The sequence below is a fragment of the Heteronotia binoei genome, chromosome 7, assembly GCF_032191835.1.
Source record: "Heteronotia binoei isolate CCM8104 ecotype False Entrance Well chromosome 7, APGP_CSIRO_Hbin_v1, whole genome shotgun sequence".
In the NCBI taxonomy this organism is placed as follows: Eukaryota; Metazoa; Chordata; class Lepidosauria; order Squamata; family Gekkonidae; genus Heteronotia; species Heteronotia binoei.
The window spans coordinates 127,068,008-127,091,059 of NC_083229.1; the positions used below are offsets into that span (position 1 = coordinate 127,068,008).

A 23,052-nucleotide genomic window follows, 5' to 3' on the forward strand; every position below is an offset into this window, starting at 1 on the left:
GATCACAGGGCACTGCTCCTGCGCCCTGCCATGACCGTGAGGGGGGTGGGGAGGGGAAGGGAATGGAATGGAATGGAATGGAAAGGAGGGGCAGGCGGTGGCAGTAGCCGTGGTAGCGGACCGCTGGAGGAGGAGTGGACTGGCAGCACAGTTGGGTGTGTGCAAGTTCAATGGAGTTGGACGCCCGCCTTGGGCCGGCGCTGAACGGAAGGTCCCTATAGGGGAAGGGGGGTTAATAGAGGGGCTGGGGGGCCCAGGCCCCATTTGCCCACAGGTTTAATAGCTGTCACTACCTCCCCTCCCTTTCAATTGATCTGTCTAAAAAGCTAAGCCTTCCAGAGATATATAACTACATATTTTTGAAACCTTTTGAGGGAAATCTGGGTGTCAGGATCCCTTGCCATTTTACTGCTTTGCCATCTTGCTGTCCTGCTATGCTGATTGGGACAAGGATAGTATTTAGGCCCTCTGACACCGTCTGCCTGTCAAGGCCATCACTATCTGTTAGAGTGTTTTACTAACAACTGTAGTAGTGTGAGAATGTCTGCCTTCTAACCGTTTAGAGTTTTGAATTTATCTCGCGCCAGAAAGTTAGGCGCGCACGTGGCAGCTAACTGCTTCTATATATATTCCCCCCACCTGCAAACCGCCTTACTTTTGCCACTGGCCTTGCCAGTGGTACTATCCCGCCTTGCAATAAACACTAATCCTGATGAAATGGATGTCAAGCATGGCTAATTCTGATCAATAACCAATGAGTTTAATGCCTGACTGAAAGCAGGCCTGGGTAATATCCCAGAGAACCAAATGCTGCTAGTTTATTATCCTTTCTTGACTCTTAGCTTGCTTTATGACTGTTCATTAGAGGGAAAAAAGCAATTGGCACCTTCCCACGAAATTCTCCTCTGGGAGGATGAGCCTTCTGGGCACTGCAAGGCCGAATGCCTGATAACGCCCTGGGAATGTATGTAGTGTTGATATTCTATGTGTGAATGCTCTCTTGCCCTCCCCCCCCACCGTAGAAATTCCTTTGAAGTGTATCTTAAAAGTTGTGTATCAATGTATTGGTTTCATTCTTCTCAAGCCATGGCTTTGTACCAACTTCGACTCGTCATTGAACCCGCATGCTTGACAATGGAGAGTTGTTATTATTGAAGATAGTCATACACCCGACACTGGGGATCTATGGAAGCCTGCTGGAGAACATCATATTGTTGGAAGCATGTCAAAGGACAGAACAATAGTGACAGACAAGCTGTCTTGGGAGGCATTTGCCCACTATCTCCTAAAATGAATAAATGCACATGTGTCCTCTTCAGATGGATGTGTTCATACAGTACAGCTTCATGCAAGGCTATGCATTTCCCACTGAATCGATCTGCCAGGTTTGAGAGCATGTATCTAGTTCTGGGAGTGCAAGGCAGGATGGAGATTCTGATGTTGTAGCCTCCCACCTGACGCCTAAGTGTGTCCCAGCCTGAGCTTGTGGAGGTGGTCGCAAAGGTGGTGTTGAAGACTCCTGAACTTGTTGTCTTGGGGAACTTCAACATCTCTGCTCAGGCTATTGTATCTGGAGTGGCTCAGAAGTTCATGACCTCCATGAGAATCATGGGCCCCATATGCTGTGCAGGTCACTCTTGCTCTGGGGTTTTCTCTGGGCAGGAAGGTGATCTAAAGGTGAGGCATTGAAAACAGCCCACTTATTGTAGGCAGATCTCTGTTTGCTGGGTTTAGACTTGCAGGGGTACTCGGTAGGGGTGGGGGATTGATTAAAATGGTCTGTCCATATAGCCTGATAGATCTGTAGTGGATCTGCCTGCTGCTATGGTCAACACTCCTGCTGATGCCCTGGTTGATTCTGGAACGAGGCAATGACCCGGGCAATTGACTTGATTGCACCTTGGAACCCTCTCTCAGGTCTAACAGCCTGGGTAGCCCCTTGACTTATTGAAGAAGAAGGAGAATTGCAGATTTATACCCCGCCCTTCTCCCTGAATCAGAGACTCAGAGCGGCTTACGATCTCCTATGTCTTCTCCCCCCAAAACAGAGGTGGATGGGACTGAGAGGGCTCTCACAGCAGCTGCCCTTTCAAGGACAACCTCTGCCAGAGCTATGGCTGACCCAAGGCCATTCCAGCAGGTGCAAGTGGAGGAGTGGGGAATCAAGCCTGGTTCTCCCAGATAAGAGTCCGCACACGTAACTGCTACACCAAACTGGCTTGAGGGGCTGTGGGCGATGCAAAGACAGGGATGATGATGATAATAATAATAATAATGATAATAATAATAATAATAATAATAATAATAATAATAATAATAATAATAATAATAATAATAATAATAATAATAATAATAATAATAAAATTTATTTATGCCCCGCCCTCCCCGCCGAGGCAGGCTCAGGGCGGCTTACAAGGTGTGGCAAAAGCCATGTTAAACAATTATACATTTCAATACAATTTACAATTTCCCATTAATTTTTTACATAATATAAAACAGTCTAAAATCAGTCTAAAATAGTCTCATCTCATTGCTATCTCAATTATATTAATGTTAATGATGGCGTGATGTTTATTTCAGGCTCCATCTTGGAAGGCTAGCCGGAAGAGGGCGGTTTTGCACGCCCTACGGAATTGGCTAATGTCCCGTAGGGCCCGCACCTCTTCCGGCAGCTGGTTCCACCATTGGGGTGCTTTTATAGAGAAGGCCTGTTCTCTAGTTATTTTTAGTTTGGCCTCCTTTGGCCCAGGTACTTCCAGAAGGTTTTGTGAGCTGGATCGCAGTGCTCTCTGGGGAACATATGGAGAGAGGCGGTCCCTAAGGTAAACAGGTCCTTGGCCATATGGGGCTTTAAAGGTAATAACCAGCACCTTGTAACGAACTCGGTAAACAACTGGCAGCCAATGCAGCTCCCGCAGCCCAGCCCGCACATGTTCCCACCGAGGTAGGCCCAATAGCAGTCTGGCTGCTGCATTCTGCACTATCTGCAGTTTCCGAGTTCGGCACAGGGGCAGCCCCATGTAGAGGGCATTACAGTAATCTAGTCTTGAGGTGACCGTTGCATGGATCACTGTTGCCAGGTCATTGCGTTCCAGGGATGACATTTGGGGTGAATCCCAAAAGAGCTCATTTTAAAGCCTGTTCCATGGCGGTGATGGATGCAAAGGGACAGTATTTCTGTATTACATCCGCCCGGCGTAGAACCACAGGACTCTTCTAAGTGGTCAGGGGACCATTGGGTTCTGCGTGACAAGAGGAGATGGACTGATATGCAGCCCATCACATTCTGACCCTGGCTTTGTGTCATCTGCCATCAGAAACAGCGACCGTTGTTCTTAGTAAAAGTGTACCAGATTAACAATGTCAGGTCTTGAAAGTGGGTATGGACAGGCGGGTAGAATTTCTGACCCGCTATGCTGAATACTAAGAGCCCCGTGGCACAGAGCGGTAAAGCTGCAGTACTGCAATCGGAGCCCTCTGCTCACGACCTGAGTTCGATCCCAGCGAAAGCTGCTTCAGGTTGACACAGCCTTCCATCCTTCCGAGGTGGGTAAAATGAGAACCCAGCTTGCTGGGGGGAAAGCGTAGATGACTGGGGAAGGCAATGGCAAACCACCCCCTAAAAAGTCTGCCGTGAAAACGTTGTGAAAGCGACGTCACCTCAGAGTCAGAAACGACTGGTGCTTGCACAGGGGACGACCTTGACCTTTTTTTATGCTGAATGCAGTCCACAACTGTCTTGCTCAGTAACTATCTGCCCCTGTTCTTGCAATCCCAGGAAAGAAGATTTTTCATGCCAATGAGAGGCTCTCCTTGGCCTGTCTTTGGAGAGTTGAGTCAAGAGTTGTTCGGAGCTTTCTTTGGAGAGGCCAGACGGGAAGTTGCGGCGGTATCATTAGGTAGAAACCTGCTGCTCCCTGGAATTGAATCGCCTGCCGATACCTTCCTCTCCCTTATGATTCGCCATTCAGTTTCATCGACGAAAGTTTGAAGCGGAGGTGCTGGGGTATAAATCATGCATGCCTTGTGACTTAGACATTCTTTTTGTATCTCCGACTCCGGTTGTTGTTATTATGTTTTACAGGCACGGTTCACCTTCGTATTCCGGAATCTTCTCCAGTTGGCACGGCCATTGGGAGTGTCAAAGCTACCGACGCGGACATCGGGAGAAACGCCGAGCTTAAATACCAAATTATCGATGGCAATGACATGGACTTGTTTAGCATCGTGACCCAGAATGACACACAAGAAGGCGTTATAATCGTGCGAAAGGTGCTTACTTGAGTATCAATCACTGCATGTTTTTTTTAAAAAAAAAAACAACTCGGAGAGCATGTATTTTGTAGAAATGGGTTTGTTAAAAATGCAGCGCTTGCCAAGTAATATCATGTAGCTCGGTTTTTTTAAAAAAAACACAATTATTTCTTTTACATGGGAAGAACTGGCGCCAAACTCCCCCCCCCCCCAACTCCGAGTTAGCCACTGGAATGTAATGTGATATAAATAGCCACAGTCAAAATGTTTTCCCCTGCTTGTTATATGGAAAGGCGGGAAGAATTCTTTTCCCTAAAAGCTTCTTTTCATATTTTGCATCGCATAAGGACAAAAGCACCGCTGCTTTGAAAAAGGTTTATGCACCGTTTCCTTTTTTTTTTTGCTAAAAAAGTACTTTATTTGACAAGCTTAGCCCTTACATCTCCCGAGGAGTCCTTCCTGCTTCCAAGCGCTATTTGGTTACACTGCAAACTTTTCAATGAAGTCAATGGAAACATATTTTTTACCCTTTAAAAAGGTAAAGGTAGTCCCCTGCGCAAGCACCAGCCATTTTTTTTTTACTCTGGGGTGATGTTGCTTTCGCAACGTTTTCACGGCAGACTTTTTATGGAGTGGTTTGCCATTGCCTTCCCCAGTCATCTACTCTTTCCCCCCAGGAAGCTGGGTACCCATTTTACCCACCTCGGAAGGATGGAAGGCTAAGTCAACCTGGAGCTGGCTACCTGAACCCAGCTTGTGCCGGGACCAAACTCAGCTCGTAAGCAGAGGGCTCTGACTGCAGCTTTACCACTCTGCGCCACGGGGCTCTTATTTTAATCCTTACCCCCAACAAAAAAAAGTGTGACTCACCAGGTTTAGAGAGTTGTATTAGGCAGCTGTCAGGAAAGAAATTCAACCCTATATTAAGTATTTAAGTCAAGAAGCAGAACTGCAGCAAAAATACTGGGGAGAAAATATAATTGGGGGGAAAAGTCATTATATCATTTTTACTCTTTTTGCTAATTCCAGTTTCACTTTCAATGTGATGGGGGGTAGCAAATGACCTCAGCTCTGATAGACTACACCAGGGGTGACCAAACTTACATAATAATAATAATAATAATAATAATAATAATAATAATAATAATAATAATAATAATAATAATAATAATAATAATAATAATAATAATAATAATTTTATTTGTATCCCGCCCTCCCCACCGAAGCAGACTCAGGGCGGCTCACAGACATGGAGAATACCATGATTACAATACATTATACAGTAAAATACATTAAAATCCATTAAATTAATTAATTAATTGATTAATTAATTAAAACTATTACACTTACAATTAAGGTGCAATAGTACAAAACCTATTAATGTAAGAGCCACATAGAATAGATCAGGGGTGACCAATGGTAGCTCTCCAGATGTTTTTTTGCCTACAACTCCCATCAGCCCCAACGATTGGCCATGCTGGCTGGGGCTGATGGGAGTTGTAGGCAAAAACATCTGGAGAGCTACCGTTGGCCACCCCTGGAATAGATGTCAGATGTTTGAGTCACATGACATGAACATCAGATGTTTGAGAGCTGCAAGGAAAGAAAGAAGGAAAATTGATTTTTTTTTAATTGTATTCGATTTATATCCCACCCTCCCCTAATGGTCTCAGGGTGGCTAACCACAGTTAAAAACAAACATAAAATATTAAAGCAGAAGATACAATAAAATTCAGTTCCCAACATCTTACAATCATTGTACAAGATGCACATTGATATTCTGATTATACCGACGTTTCCGGTTTCAGTTTCTATTAGTTCAGAGATGTGGAATAATAGATGAGGGAGGGAGAGGTGGGAAGAAAGCAACTTCAACTTTAAATGCATTCGTCAAGCCACTGTCTTTGAGAGCCACACAATATGTGTGAAACGGCCACTTGTGGCTCCCGAGCCACAGTTTGGCCACCCCTGGACTGCACTCTAATAATGTACAAAATAATAATAACAACAACAATAATAATAACAGCAACAATAATATTACAAGATGGGTGGAAACCACATGAATCACAACAGAGCAAATAAATTTATGATTCATGAGTATGAAGCTAGAGAAGTAAACAAATAATATCCATTTTTTAAAAAATTTATCTGGGATAATTTGACGTGTTTAACTTGAGTCCCATTCAATGCTCCCTCTAAACTGTGGCGTCTTATGAGTGAAAATTCTACTTTGTGAGCTACTGGCATTAAAGTTGTGAGCTCCTGCATACATTCGCTTTCTCTGGGGCCATTTTTTCCTGAGCTAAGACCCAAACGTGTGCACTGGAGACTAAAAATTGTGAGATAGGTCACACTAACACAGCTTAGAAGGAACACTGGGCCCAGTCTAGTTTAGGGCTGTTCTCTACTGGCTATTCAGTTGTTTTTATTTGGGGGCTAAAAGTTGTGATTTCAGCAGAGTAGAAGGTTCTGTTTCCCCAAAACACAGCATACTGTTCCCCTATTTTTATTATGTTTGTTTCCCTCAAGTACGCCTTCAGTGCCCTCATTACTGCTGCTTATTGCATCTGCTTCCTTCTTCAATTAGTTACAGGTTAGATCTAAGAGGATTGTGTCAGCCTATCGGATTTGACCGTGTCACTGAAGTAAATGAGGGCACCTGGGAGTGTGGACAAGTAAGGGAAATGTCATTGAACAGGGGGGACACAGTTACAAAAAGTGTCAAAATCATCAAAAAGAAAAGCATTTTTTGGCATGGACCAAAATGCATATGAAAAAATGTGAACATTTTAATGTCAGCCCTGTGCTTATTATTTATGAGACTTCTCTCCCTGAACTAGGGAGCCAGTTTGGTGTTGTGGTTAAGTGCGCAGACTGGAAGAACTGGGTTTGATTCCCAACTCCTCCCCCTGCAGCTGCTGGAATGGCCTTGGGTCAGCCATAGCTCTCGTAGGAGTTGTCCTTGAAAAGGCAGCTGCTGGGAGAGCCCTCTCATCCCCACCTACCTCACAGGGTGTCAGTTGTGGTGGGGGGAAGGTAAAGGAGATTGTGACCACTCTGAGTTTCAGAGTATAGGGTGGGATATAAATCCAATATCATCATCATAATCTTCTTCTTCCATGAGAGTGTGGATATGCAAGGTAAACCCACCAGTTCAGGTGAAGTAGGTGTGGAAATGGATGCTTGGAGTCTTGGAGGACTGAGCAAGAGGCATTATCAGTCTGTTCTTCTAACAGAGAATACTGGGGAATGCTGCGGCGGCAGGCAATGACAAACCACCTCTGAAGGTCTTCTGCCTATGGGGTCACCGTACATAAGCTGTGACTTGACAGCAAAAAACAACAACAATTTGGGGGAGCCAATAACGGTTGCTAGTTGAAACTGGGAGCGGGCAGATCGCAGTCTATTATCTCGAGAGCTCCGGAACCTGAGTATGTGTTTGAGACGTAATTACCATGTGTCATAAAGTTCTCCTTGCAAAGAAGGCGCATCTCGGGATATGGCAGGAGGAGAATACTTGTTTAGCATATTGTGACTTCAGAGAAAATAGAAGATTTGCACCAAGATACCTTTACATCTTTCATGAGCATTAATTTAACTACAAAAGGTTTTTAAGGCAAATCAATTCAAAAGTGTCCCTAAAATTCATTTCCCATCAGTTCTTCCCATCTCTCTGTTGTATCATGCATGCTAATGAAGATCTTTTCCAGTGTAAAGCAAGCTGCAATTTCGCTCATCCTCTTCAATCCCTAAAAAATCATTAATTAGCTAGCGCTTTCCATCTGAAGTCACCGAGAAATCTGGGGAATGGGATCTCTTCTCTATCAAAAACAAACAAAACAAAAAAAAAATCATTCTAATTATAACCCCCCAAAGTTTCCCCTCTCTTCATTTTAAAAAGAAATTGCTGACAAAATGTCAACTGCATTTTGCAAAAATTTCTCTGATGTCAGATTGATGAAATTCAGTGTAGATTAACCGTATTAAGCACAGATTTTCTCACAACGATGTTTAAATTCTCAAATATATATTTTAAAGCCACTGGATATTTAATGAAAGAATAGGATAGCGCCACTTGGTCGATCTTGAGGCGTTTATAGCCTTGAAAGTCAAATTGTGGTATGGGCTTTCCATGGGAGATCCTGTATTTCCTCATGAATTCCCACAGCCATCAAAAGGACAAGAATTTCAAGACCAGCGATTTATTTGTGGAACTGAAAGACCAGGAACAGTGGTTTTAAGGTTGTTCTAGATCACTAAAATGTTCTGGTCAATGACTGTAATAATAAACTGAACGAAACCAGGAGCAGTGGTGGGAGATTTTTTTAAAAAAAACAGCTGTTGGGTCAACGTCATAACATCACTTCGGGAGAAGAAGTGACTTCAGTGCTCTCTAGGAATCATTGGTGATTCCTAAAGAGGTGTGACATCACTTTTGTGCTTACCTGGAAGTGGCTGATGCCTGGCTACCCTACCTTCATCCAAGGCAGCATTTGCAGCATCTTGTCATTTTAGAAATAAAATGCTCTCCAGCCTTCATCTGTTTCTGTGCTGGCTGTAAATTTGAATCTTCTAATTCACGGAGTCGTTTACCACAGCCCATCGCTAGAATTGGGAGTAATTTGCAAGTGATTTCACTACTCGTTGAGGGTCAGCGAGATAATGGCTCACTAAAGCAGACTTTCAGCAAAAGTTCAAAGAGCATAGCAGAAGGACAGAGATAAAGAGCAGGAAAAATGGGAAGCTAATAAACTATTAAGTTCAGTTGAGTAGATGAGATAAAATAAACTTGCAGAGCATTCTCAAGAGCACGTCTGCTCCATCGCCACCACCTTTCTGTCGTCTTGTCATTTTGTTGTCATATCTCGCCCTGCAGTAGGTTATTCTGAGGAATAGTAACTCCAGGTGTCCACTTACAAACAAAAGATAGTTAACATGTCCCTGGACATATCATAGCACTGGGGGAAACATAAGGGGATGATTTCTCAAAGGGAAAAAGCTTTCATGCATTTCAAAGAAGAAGAAGAAGACGACGACGAAGAAGAAGATGATGAAGAAGAAGATGATGATGATATTGGATTTATATTCCTCCCTATACCCTCAACCTCAGAGTCTCAGAATGTTCACAATCTCCTTTCCCTCCCCCACCCCCCACACAGACACCCTGTGAGGTAGGTGGGGCTGAGAGAGCTCTTAAAGCCATGGCTGACCCAAGGCCATTCCAACAGGTGCATGTGGAGGAGTGGGGAATCGGTTCTCCCAGATAGGAGTCCACACACCACTACACCAAACTGAGTCTCTTATTAGCACATCATGTAGAAAGCCAAACCAGAACCATTCGCACAGGTTGTTGTTTTCTTTTCTTTTTTTGTGATTGGCAACCATTACTTGATTCCCCCATCTGTATTCAACTGGGCTTGTGAAATCTGTATTCTGGTTCAACCAGGCTTGTGAAATGCCTCCTACCTTCAGTTTCTACTGCAGAGATTCTCAGGGACTTTTATTCTGTTCTGCTGGGCTTCTATTGCACTTGCTTTTTTTGTGGGTTTCCTCCCTTATTGGAAACAATGGAGGATGGGGCAACTTCTTTTGGGAGCCTTAACGCAGGTCCCATAAATCTAAGCGTCACTAAATTTGGAGGGATGGTAGAGGAGAGTCAGCCAGAGATCTCCTGCAAGTTGGGTGTTTTTAGCATGCCAGAGAGCCATGCTTCTAGGTCATGAACTTCACAAACTGAACTGGTTCATTTGGCTGTTAAAAGTTCATGATAGCTAATGGTTTGCAAGCTGAGCACACCATGAACCACAAACTTCGAACCACATTTTCCCAGTTTGTGCCCATACCTAATGTTGCATTGTACATAAAAAGATATATAGATACAAGTATAAGTGGGCAGTATAAATGGGCAGTCTTCGCAGTGGAGGATGGTAAACAGTGGGGTGCCGCAGGGCTCGGTACTGGGTCCCATGCTCTTTAACTTGTTCATTAATGATTTAGAGTTGGGAGTAAGCAGTGAAGTGGCCAAGTTTGCAGATGACACTAAATTGTTCAGGGTGGTGAGAACCAAAGAGGATTGTGAGGCACTCCAAAGAGATCTGTTGAGGCTGGGTGAGTGGGCGTCAACGTGGCAGATGAGGTTCAATGTGGCCAAGTGCAAAGTAATGCACATTGGGGCCAAGAATCCCAGCTACAAATACAAGTTGATGGGGTGTGAACTGGCAGAGACTGACCAAGAGAGAGATCTTGGGGTCGTGGTAGATAACTCACTGAAAATGTCAAGACAGTGTGTGATTGCAATAAAAAAGGCCAATGCCATGCTGAGAATTATTAGGAAGGGAATTGAAAACAAATCAGCCAGTATCATAATGCCCCTGCATAAATCAATGGAGCGGTCTCATTTGGAATACTGTGTACAATTCTGGTCACCACACCTCAAAAAGGATATTATAGCATTGGGAAAAGTCCAGAAAAAGGCAACTAGAATGATTAAAGGTTTGGAACACTTTCTCTATGAAGAAAGGTTAAAACGCTTGGGGCTTGGAGAAATGTCGACTGCGGGGTTACATGATAGAGGTTTACAAAATTATGCATGGGATGGAGAAAGTAGAGAAAGAAGTCCTTTTCTCCCTTTCTCACAATACAAGAACTTGTGGGCATTCAATGAAATTGCTGAGCAAGCAGGTTAAAATGGATAAAAGGAAGTACTTCTTCACCCAAAGGGTGATTAACATGTGGAATTCACTGCCACAGGGGGTGTTGGCGGCTACAAGCACAGCCAGCTTCAAGAGGGAATTGGATAAAAATATGGAGCAGAGGTCCATCAGTGGCTATTAGCCACAGTATATACTCTGTGTCACAGTGGCCAATATATATATATGCCAATGTGTGACACAGTGTTGGACTGGAAGGGCCATTGGTCTGATCCAACATGGCTTCTCTTATGTTCTTATGTTTGTTTGTATCAATAAATTACTGATGTTATTGATGTGCACATGTAAAACATCATACAATATGACTACTAATACAACTATATGTATGGCCATGTCAAGACTGCTTTTTTGCAGTGGTTTATCAATGTGCATAGGCACATCAGTAATGTATGGCTGAAAATATTGAAATGAATTGTATGGACTCAATACTTTGGCAAACCCTTATTGTTGTTAACTAATTTAAATCCCATCTTTTTGCCAAGGTGATTAATAATTTCAAACAGACAATACAAAAATACTTTATAAAACCAATAAAATCAACCCTCCCCCCAAACATACATCAATAAAAAAACAAATTTTAAAAAGAGTTGAAAAATACAGTTGAAATGAATGAAAAAAAAAAATTAAAACCAGGACTTTTTATGAAGCAGGAATTCCTTTGCATATTAGGCTACACCCCCCTGATGTAGCCAATCCTCTAAGAGCTTACAGTAGGCCCTGTATGAAGAACCCTGTAAGCTCTTGGAGGATTGGCTACATCAGGGGGGTGTAGCCTAACATGCAAAGGAGTTCCTGCTACATAAAAAAGCCCTGATTAAAACATTAGTTAGGAAAAAGGGGTCATTATGGGAATGCCAAAACGAAGTCCTCATTCACTAGTGGAAGATGTGAAGACAAGGGAACAGATGACTCTCCTTGTGGAGAGAGCTCCAGAGTTTTGGCATCATGACCAAGAAGGCCCTGTCTTGGGTTGCCGCCTGTCTGATCTCAGAAGGTTCCGGAACCCAAAGCAGGAGATCCAGTTTGGTGTCGTGGTTAAGTGCGCGGACTCTTATCTGGGAGAACTGGGTTTGATTCCCCACTCCTCCACTTGCACCTGCTGGAATGGCCTTTGGTCAGCCATAGCTCTGTTAGAGGTTGTCCTTGATAGGGCAGCTGCTGTGAGAATCCTCTCAGCCCCACCCACCTCACAGGGTGTCTGTTGTGGGGGGAGGAGGATAAAGCAGATTGTGAGCCTCTCTGAGACTCTTTTGATGTGGAGGGCGAGATATAAATCCAATATCTTCTTTCTTCTTCTTCAAAATACTGTGCATTCTCCAGTTTGGAGAAAATCATTTTAAAATTCTCAAAGAGAAAAATGGAATTAAGGAGAACTGGAATTCAGTACAGAGTAAAATTCTAGAACAATTAAGTAACTGGATGGAGGTAGGATGAGGGGAGAGCCATTCAATTCAGTTAATTAAATAGCAAGTAGTACTAGATATGGTATCTTACGTTTTAACATTTGGCATTCTGAAACATGTCATTGTAAAATTAATTTTGTTTTCTCACTGCATTTCCTTATAGCCACTGGACTATGAAGCTCGAGGGCTATACACATTGAAAATTGAGGCAGAGAATCTATATGTAGATCGACAATTTTATTATCTTGGGCCTTTCAAAGATACAACAACTGTGAAGGTCTCTGTAGAAGACGTGGATGAGCCGCCTGTCTTCAGCCGATCCTCCTACCTTTTTGAGATACATGAAGATATTGAAGTTGGCACTATCATAGGAACTGTGATGGCCCGAGATCCAGATTCTGCGTCGAGTCCTATCAGGTAAAGGCCAGTATTTTAAAACCTGGGGTTAGATCCAGTCAGCTTTTCAAGTGATGAAAAAGGCAAGATGAGGGTCCCTTTTGACAGCTGAAAATGTATTATAGGAATCATGGAATTCGCATGGAGAAAAGCCTTGTGGGATGGGGTGGATATAGGAAGGATGGGAATTGGGCAAGATTTGGCAATAAAGCTAGCTGGATCCAACATGTGATTGCTATGACCAAATTAATTGCTTCTCTAATTACATTCGTTGAATGTTTTGATCTGCCTAGAGAAATGTGCAGAAAGGGTTTGTTTGAAATGCTGAAAAACAAGGGCTTTCTACCTTTGATTACCTTCACCCGCAATGGACAACTATATTTTGTGGCTGCACCATGTTATCATTATTTTTCTGTGGATAGATTCAACAATTTAGTAATTGCAGAATTATTTGTAAAATCCTTCAGTATTCTTTGTGAAACTTTCTGTCTCTGTGGTCTTTGGACTCTTGAAATTATCCAACATGTGGATAATTCCCTGAGCCATTCTAGTGACTAGCCTTAATCTCCTTTCAGGGAATGATAGGGACACCACACTGGATGTTGCCAAATATATATCTGTGGCTTGAAGACTCTGTAATGCTTATTTAAATATAGGTTGATCACCACATTGGAATTTAATCTAATTTTCTTGATTATGCTCTTTTAAATTCATTTGAGTTTGTTCTAATCACTTGATTCTACTGTTAATTGTGTTTTAAGTTGCTTAGATCAGCGCTTTAGGTTCTATTGCACTTTATTTCAAAAACTTGGTACAAAATGTTGTCTTTTCCCCAAATTACCTGCATAGTAGACCAAGTCCTTTGAGGAAACGTTGAAGGAGCTGGGGGTATCTAGCTTGTAGAGGAGACAGCTGAGAGATGATATGATCACCATCTTCAAGTATTTGAAAGGCTGTCGTATAGAGGATGGGGTGGAATTGTTTTCTGTGGGTCCAGAAGGTAGGCCAGAACCATTGGGTTGAAACTGAATCAGAAGAGTTTCCGGCTCAACATAGAAAGAACTTCCTGACTGTTAGAGTGATTCCTTGGTGGAACAGGCTTCCTTGGGAGGTGGTGGGCTCTGCTTCCTTGGAGATTTTTAAACAAAGACTGGATGGCCATCTGACAGCATTGAAGATCCTGTGAATTTAAGGGGAGGTATTTGTGAGTTTCCTGCATTGTGCAGAGGGTTGGATTAGATGATCCTGGAGGTCCCTTCCAACTCTATGATTCTATGAAAGACTGACTTGCGGAAACTGGCCCCTCATGACGTCTTATTTCAGGGAGCTCACCAAATATTCTTATTTCAGGGAGCTCACCACACTACTCTAGCTTACCTAGTTAGGACCCACCCTGTCCTAAAACCAGTCCTATCTCTAGACACAGCAGTTGTTTTTTTTAAAAGGTATTTTCAACAGCCAACCAGAAAGGACTCAAAATGGCCCAGAAACAGTGCTTTTTTTTTTGTAGACAAAGCCCAGCAGGAACTCATTTGCACATTAGGCCACATCCCCTGATACCAAGCCAACCGAACTGTGTTCCTGTGCATTCCTGTTAAAAAAAAAAAGCCCTGCCCAGAATTAACAAGCTAGTTACACATAAGCAGGGGTGGAATTCTAGCAGGAGCTGCTTTGCATATTAGGCCACGCGCCCCTGATGTAGCCAATCTTCTAAGAGCTTGCAAAAATGAGCAAATTGTAAGTTCTTGGAGGATTGGCTGTGTCAGGGGGTGCGGCCTAATATGCAAAGGAGCTCCAGCTAGAATTCCACCCCTGTGCTAATAAGAGGGGCAGGAAGCTACAGGATGGGGCAGGTTCAAACAGCAAGTGACAAATGATCGTGAGCGTGGCATGCGCATAAGCAAATTTCCCCATGAGTTGCTATGATTGAGAGTTACCTCAGCATTCTTCCTATGCAATCCTATTCCACAATGTTGGTAGATTTAAATGGGAGTAATTCTGCACTCTCAGCCTAATTGAAAACTCATTACAAAGCAGAGTACACGGGAGGAACGTCCTGAAGCATGGATGAAGGTTCCGGTGATTTCTTTTTTTTTTTCTTCCAACAAGAGATTAAATCAGAATGTAATTATTGCAGTCAATTGGCTTCATGGTAATGAAATTCGAAGTGAACAGTAAGCTGGAATTCCTGATAATTCTGGAAGAAACAGCAGCCCCATCAATGTACACAACGTTGTGGCAGGAAGTGCCCTAAAGTCACAGATGATTTATGACAACCCTGTAGGGTTTTCGAGGTGTGTGATATTCAAAGGTAGTTTGCTATCGCCTGTCTCTGCACAGGAGCTCTGGACTTTCTTGGTGGTCTCCCATCCAAGTATTAACCAGGGCTGACCCTGCTTGACTTCTGAGATCAGACTAGCCTTGGCCATCCAAAAATATATCTGTTACTTTCCCTATGAAGGGAACACTTTCCCTATGAAGAAAGGTTGAAACGCTTGGGACTCTTTAGCTTGGAGAAACGTCGACTGCGAGGTGACATGATAGAGGTTTACAAGATAATGCATGGGATGGAGAAAGCAGAGAAAGAAGTACTTTTCTCCCTTTCTCACAATACAAGAACTCGTGGGCATTCGATGAAATTGCGGAGCAGACAGGTTAAAACGGATAAAAGGAAGTACTTCTTCACCCAAAGGGTGATTAACATGTGGAATTCACTGCCACAGGAGGTGGTGGCGGCCACAAGCATAGCCACCTTCAAGAGGGGTTTAGATAAAAATATGGAGCAGAGGTCCATCAGTGGCTATTAGCCACAAAAAAAAAAAATTGCCACTGTGTGACACAGAGTGTTGGACTGGATGGGGCATTGGCCTGATCTAACATGGCTTCTCTTATGTTCTTATGTTCTTACTTATTGTTATTGCTTTCTTTAGTATTTTTATACACACACAAGGATGCCATCTTGGATTACCCTCAATTAAAATGCTTATGCACACAAACACCAAATGGAACTTGTACTAAGTATCTAGGGTTACTTACTGCAGTCCGAGCTCTCTGCTCACGACCTGAGTTCGATCCCAGTGAAAGCTGGATTCAGGGAGCCGGCTCAAGGTTGACTCGGCCTCCCAAGGTCGGTAAAATGAATACCGAGCTTGCTGGGGGGGGGGGAGTGTGGATAACTGGGGAAGGCAATGCAAACCACCCCGTAAAAAAGTCTGCCATGAAAACATCATGATGCAACATCACCCCAAAGTCGGAAACCAGAAGGCAATACCAGAACCAATGGGTCCCCAGAAGGTAGGACCAGAACCCATGGGTTGAAATTAAATTAAAAGAGTTTCCTGCTCAACATTAGGAAGAACTTCCTGACAGAGCGATTCCTCTTTGGAACAGGCTTCCTTGGGAGGTGGTGGGCTCTCCTTCTTTGGAGGTTTTTCAACAGAGGCTAGATGGCCATCTGACAGCAATGAAGATCCTGTGAATTTAGGGGGAGGTATTTGTGAGTTTCCTGCATTGTGCAGGGGGTTGGACTAGATGACCCCGGAGATCCCTTTCAACTCTATGATTCTATGACTGGTGCTTGCACAGGGGACTACCTTTACCCTTTTTAAAAAACATAAATCTATAGTATACACAATCATACTTATCTCTTATGTAGTACTTAACAATGGAATAATTATATCTGGGTTTGGCCCCTTGTGGATACATGAAGTGAAAAAACAGAGTCACCCACAGACAAGAGAAGCGTCTCTCGGTGCTCAGAAGACCTCCCAAGTGTGCAAAAAAGAAAAAAAGTGCAAATTAACCAAATTGGGTGGGGGGGGGGAGCTTACCAAAAATGGCCTGCTGAGAAATGAAGGTGTGGAATGTTGAGAGCCAATCAGTGTTTCCCACACCTGATTTTGCCTTCTAGTTTCTTTACAATAGAGAAGGACCTGTAAGTCTGAAGTAGACGCCGACCCCCTCCAAAAGCTCCATCTGTCTGAATCAAGATAATCATAAAAATACTATTTGATATTGCATAAAAAGAAAATGAAAAATTGCCCACCATAAAAAAGATAATGCATGGGATGGAGAAAGTAGAGAAAGAAGTACTTTTCTCCCTTTCTCACAATACAAGAACTCGTGGGCATTCGATGAAATTGCTGAGCAGACAGGTTAACACGGATAAAAGGAAGTACTTCTTCACCCAAAGGGTGATTAACATGTGGAATTCACTGCCACAGGAGGTGGTGGCGGCTACAAGCATAGCCACCTTCAAGAGGGGTTTAGATAAAAATATGGAGCACAGGTCCATCAGTGGCTATTAGCCACAGTGTGTGTGTGTATATATAAATTTTTTTGCCACTGTGTGACACAGAGTGTTGGACTGGATGGGCCATTGGCCTGATCCAACATGGCTTCTCTTATGTTCTTATGTGACACAGAGTGTTGGACTGGATGGGCCATTGGCCTGATCCAACATGGCTTCTCTGATGTTCTTATGTGTGACACAGAGTGTTGGACTGGATGGGCCATTGGCCTGATCCAACATGGCTTCTCTTATGTTCTTATGTGACACAGAGTGTTGGACTGGATGGGCCCCTGGCCTGATCCAACATGGCTTCTCTGATGTTCTTATGTGTGACACAGAGTGTTGGACTGGATGGGCCATTGGCCTGATCCAACATGGCTTCTCTTATGTTCTTATGTGACACAGAGTGTTGGACTGGATGGGCCATTGGCCTGATCCAACATGGCTTCTCTTATGTTCTTATGTGACACAGAGTGTTGGACTGGATGGGCCATTGGCCTGATCCAACATGGCTTCTCTTATGTTCTTATGTGACACAGAGTGTTGGACTGGATGGGCCATTGGCCTGATCCAACATGGCTTCTCTTATGTTCTTATGTTCTTAAGGTGTTTTGTTTTCCTAGGTATTCCTTGGACCGCCACACTGACCTGGACAGAATGTTCAACATACATTCTGGAAACGGATCTATTTATACTCTGAAGATGCTCGACCGAGAAATCTCGCAGTGGCACAACCTTAGTGTCATAGCAGCTGAGATCAGTAAGTCTTTTGCAGCTGCAGATAGAAATTGTGGACCGGTGGAGTCATATTCCAAGGAGCCCCATTTGATTTCAGTGGTCTTAGAGGGGTGTAACTCTGCTCTGTGAAATGCATTCACTCTTTGTCTCCTTCACCCAGCAAGGGGCTGCTGGTCGGGGTCACAAGCGATAGTTGACAGGTGCCTGGGGCAACTGTGAAGGGACTGCTATTGGCACCACGCACATAGTTCCTGGGTCCAGTCCAGCAACTGGGACTGCAGTGTGTTCAGGCTTTAACTAAGCAATCAGAGCACTAATTGGCCATTCAGGAAGAAAAGCGGGAGTCTGCTGGCCTTTCCCCATCATACAGCTAATGGCTGTAATTACCAATTCTCTGACAAAGGCACAGCCCATACACAACTGGATGAAGGCCTGTGTGTTTTATAAGGGGATATTTTGGCTGAAGTCCTAACATCAATCGCCTGGGAGAAAGCTCCACTGAACAAAATTGGCCTTACTTTTGAGGAGACCTGTTCAGGATTACTCCCTTTAAGACCAACCCTGGCTCTTTTGGCAGACATTTCATTTATCTTTAAAAAAATTGTATTAGGCAATGATTTCTTTCTTCATTTGAAGTGTGCGTGATACCTGGTTTACCTTCGTTCAGCTGGTTTGGTATAGTGGTTAAGCACGTGGACTCTTATCTGGGAGAACCGGGTTTGATTCCCCCCCTCCTCCACTTGCAGCTGCTGGAATGGCCTTGGGTCAGCCATAGCTCTCTTATCTGGGAGAACCGGGTTTGATTCCTCCCCCTCCTACATTTGCAGCTGCTGGAATGGCCTTGGGTCAGCCATAGCTCTCTTAACTGGGAGAACCGGGTTTGATTCCCCCCTCCTCCACTTGCACCTGCTGGAATGGCCTTGGGTCAGCCATAGCTTTGGCAGAGTTGTCCTGGAAAGGGCAGCTGCTATGAGAGTCCTCTCAGCCCCGCCCACCTCACAGGGTGTCTGTTGTGGGGGAGGAAGGTAAAGGAGATTGTGAGCCGCTCTGAGACTCTTCGGAGTGGAGGGCGGGATATAAATCCAATATCTTCCTCTACCTCACAGGGTGTCTGTTGTGGGGAGGAGGTAAAGGAGATAGTGAGCCGCTCTGAGACTCTGACATTCAGAGTATAGGGCAGTATATGCGTAAATCCAATGTCATAATCATCTTCTTCTTCAATACACAAAGCAGCAAGACTGTAAATCAAATGGAGAGAAATCCTAGGTGGAGAAAAGGCAAAGGATGGGTGAAAAAGCCAGTGTGATGTAATAGTTGGAGATTCAGACTAGAACCTGGTAGAATCACCAAGTTCGAATCTCCACTTTGTGGACAGAAACTTGCTGGGTGACCTTATGTCCAAGAGTTTAAGACCTGAACCCTCTAGGACACACACACACCCCGGGCAGTCGCACACAAGTAACCAGACCGCTGTTTATTGTAAAAGAATAAAGTTTATTCTAGATTAAATCAATTAGGAAAGTTTATTAAGCAGCCAATACATTACACTAAAATCATGCAGGAAAAAAAAAAAAACCCAAGAAAGACTAGCTCAATTGCCTAACACTTTCCAGAGATTGGATTAGACATTGGGTTGTCAGCCTCCAAGTGGAGCCTGGAGATCTTCCACTTTTACAACTGATCGCCAGCTGGCAGAGATCAGCTCCTTTGCAGAGGGTGGACTCTCTGGCATTGTACCATGCTTGATGCCACTCCCCTCCCCAAACTCCACCCCCTCCTGGCTCCACCCCCAAAGTCTCCAGGTATTTTCCAGCTCAGACCTGGCAACACAAACCTTAAGTTCCAAAATAACACCCCGAAGCTTGGGAATTCTGTATGTTGCTAAGCAACTGCAATTCAAGCAAGTCATAGTTTAGGCCTTCAGGATCTCAGCTAGTTCCCTCTTCTTTGGGCCCTAGCTCAATTATAGTTTTTTGGCCCAGCAACATCAGGTGAGGATGACATCCAATCAGAACACTCTCTCTGGGAGAGCCAGTTTGGTGTAATGGTTAAGTGTGCGGACTCTTATCTGGGAGAACCGGGTTTGATTCCCCACTCCTCCACTTGCACCTGCTAGCATGGCCTTGGGTCAGCCATAGCTCTGGCAGAGGTTGTCCTTGAAAGGGCAGCTGCTGTGAGAGCCCTCTTTAGCTCCACCCACCTCACAGGGTGTCTGTTGTGGGGGAGGAAGGTAAAAGAGATTGTGAGCCGCTCTGAGACTCTTCGGAGTGGAGGGTGGGATATAATTCCAATATCTTCTTCTTCTTCTCTAGAAAGTTACCTTATCACCAGTGTTTCCTCTGAGCTGAGTTAGTGTGAGCTAGCTCAGTTTTTTAGCCTCCAGCTCACAGATTTTTGTCTTAGCTCAGGAAGGATGACCCCAGAGCACACTAATTTATGCACTAGCTCACAACTTTAACAACAGTAGCTCACAAAGCAGAATTTTTGCTCACAAGACTCTGGAGCTTAGAGGGAACATTGCTTATTACCCCTGGCTCTCCTTCCCCCATCCTATGGGCAGCAGGTTCTCATGAGAAGCTAATTACACCACCTTCATCTCTGGTCTTGAAGATGATAAAAACCGAAAAAGGCCAAGATACACCTACAGGATGAATTAAGCCCATTAGTATCCGCATTAAGCCTTGAGAGAAGGTCAGGAGTTCTATACTTCACGCCTTAGGACAGTCACATTTTCTCAGCCCAACCTACCTACCTCATAAGATTTAGGGTTGCTAACAGGCTAGAAGAAATATGTTCTGCCCCTTTAATAGAGGTGCAGTGTGTGGAAATAGGCAGTTAAAGCTTTTTGTGCCTCAAAGCTAAATAACCTCACTTGAGAATTAACAGCCCATTGAACCTCTTATTAAAGGGAAAGCATTTTTTTCCCCCTTCTAGGCAGCCGGCAACTCTTACACGGTGGTAGGACAATAAAGTGGAGAAAAGGAGGAGGAGGTTGTAAGCTGCTTTGGATCCCCACTGGGGAGACACAGACATGATCTAGAGATCTTATATAAATAAATACATGCACCTGGTATCATATTATTCCCTTTGATAACTGATAGCAGTGCTCTTGCAGTTTCCATTCATTTGCATGGGGTGACACGGAGAACTTGCCAGTAGATTGTGTTTCAGGTCTCTATGGTAAAAGTACTGTGGAATCAATGCAGCATTAAAGAAATTACAAGATATTACCCAAAAACCCTGTGTGTCCTGCTTTGGTATTTTAAAGATACCGCAGAGACCACAGACGTAGACATGATAACTAATTTAATGGTAATAGCAAAACTTCCACTTATTAGAGATGAAAGATACCTCCGCAGCTTTCAGAATGGTCTACAACAGGAACGGTCAAACTCGCTTAACGTACGATCCACACAGAATAGACGTTAAATGTTTGAGAGCTGCAGGACATGGACATCAGATGTGGAAGGAAGGAAGGAAGGAAGGAAGGAAGGAAGGAAGGAAGGAAGGAAGGAAGGAAGGAAGGAAGGAAGGAAGGAAGGAAGGAAAATAGATGGGAAGGAAGGAGGGAGGGAGAGAAGGGAAAAAAGCTTAAAGAAAAAAAAGTTTAAAGAAAGAAATGCCTTCTCCAAGCTGGCCAACAGGGCGGTGGGGGCTTCAAGAGCCCCATACCATGTGGAAAGAGCCACATGTAGTTCCTGAGCCACAGTTTGGCCACCTCCGTCTAAAACATCATCACAAGGCATGGATGTCAGCCTCATGTTGAAAATATACTGGAATTACAACTCATCTCCAGACTACTGAGATCAGGTCCCCAGGGGAAAATGGATGCCTTGGAGGGTGGAGTCTGTGTCATTGAACCCCACTGAGGTCCCGGTCCTCCTCACTCTCCACCTAAAAATCTCTGGAATTCCTCAACTTGGATCTGTCAACCCTACCACCATCACCTCTTGATGGCCTGGGGGAGCTGGCAACTCTTGTACAATGACTACTGAGACCTATGATCATCTACTTGCAGGCATTGTGCCTCTGCTAGTCCTGGATGATGCTGAAATGGTACAAAATCAAAAGAAGATATACAGGGCTTTTTTTGAGCAGGAACGCACAGGAACACAGTTCTGGCTGGCTTGGTTTCAGGGGGTGTGGCCGAATATGTAAAAAAGTCCCTGCTGGACTTTGTCTACAAAAAACCCTGTGTGGAACAAAGGTGGTGTCAGGAGGTGTGGCTTAATATGTAAATGAGTCAATGGTGGGCTTTTTCTACAAAAAAAGCCCTGGATATATATAGGTAGCGGAACTAGCATAAATAAATAAAGAAGAAGAAGAAGAAGAAGAAGAAGAAGAAGAAGAAGAAGAAGAAGAAGAAGGATCACATACGGCCGGACTGCACTGGCTACCAATTACCTACCGAGTCCAGTACAAAGTGTTGGTTATCACCTTTAAAGCCCTATATGGCCGAGGACCAGCCTACCTAAGGGACCGTCTCTCCCCATATGAACCCCAGAGGGCACTGAGGTCAGTGGGTAAAAACAAAATGACTATCCCTGGGCCGAGAGAGGTCAAACTCCAAAACACCAGAGTACGGGCCTTTTCAGCTGCGGCACCTGCACTGTGGAACCAGCTTCCGGAGGAAGTGCGGGCCCTGCGGAACCTCGACCAATTCCGCAGGGCCTGCAAGACCGCCCTTTTTAGACAAGCCTATGGTGACACTGACTGCTAAGTTGCATGATACAAAGAACCGCCATCTATTAAATATAAGAACACTCATATAAGATTGTCTAAACTGGCAGAACCAGCGCTATAATAGTTTTATTACTGCCAGATATATTTATATATATATAGTGTAATGTAAATTATGTATTTTAACTTAACTGACTGGTTTTTATATGTTTAATTTTAATTGTTAAATTTAAAGTTTTATTATTTATGTTAACGTGTAAATTGTTGTTAGCCGCCCTGAGCCGCCTAGGCGGGGAGGGCGGGATAGAAATAAAAGTTATTATTATTATTATTATTATTATTATTATTATTATTATTATTATGAAGAAGAAGAAGAAGAAGAAGAAGAAGAAGAAGAAGAAGAAGAAGAAGAAGAAGAAGAAGAAGAAGAAGAAGAAGAAGAAGAAGAAGAAGAAGAAGAAGAAGAAGGGTGTAATTGTTTAGTACTAGACTGTTGGGAACTGTCCATGAATTTGAGAACATGGGTACTGCCTGTTGGATTGAGACAAGAGATTTTGTCAAGCACCAATATTTCAAAATA

The 23,052-nt window shown here is 43.7% G+C and overlaps 1 protein-coding gene across 2 annotated transcripts in view; it reads left to right on the forward strand.

Moving 5' to 3' along the window:
* CDH10 (cadherin 10) overlaps window positions 1–23,052 on the forward strand; it is a 168,126-nt gene that overhangs the window by 117,540 nt on the left and 27,534 nt on the right. For both annotated transcript variants that reach the window (XM_060244296.1, XM_060244297.1), the window contains exons 5-7: window positions 4,085–4,272; window positions 12,531–12,784; window positions 17,678–17,814. In XM_060244296.1, the coding sequence (XP_060100279.1) occupies window positions 4,085–4,272; window positions 12,531–12,784; window positions 17,678–17,814 (579 nt within the window). The remainder of the gene's footprint in view (window positions 1–4,084; window positions 4,273–12,530; window positions 12,785–17,677; window positions 17,815–23,052) is intronic.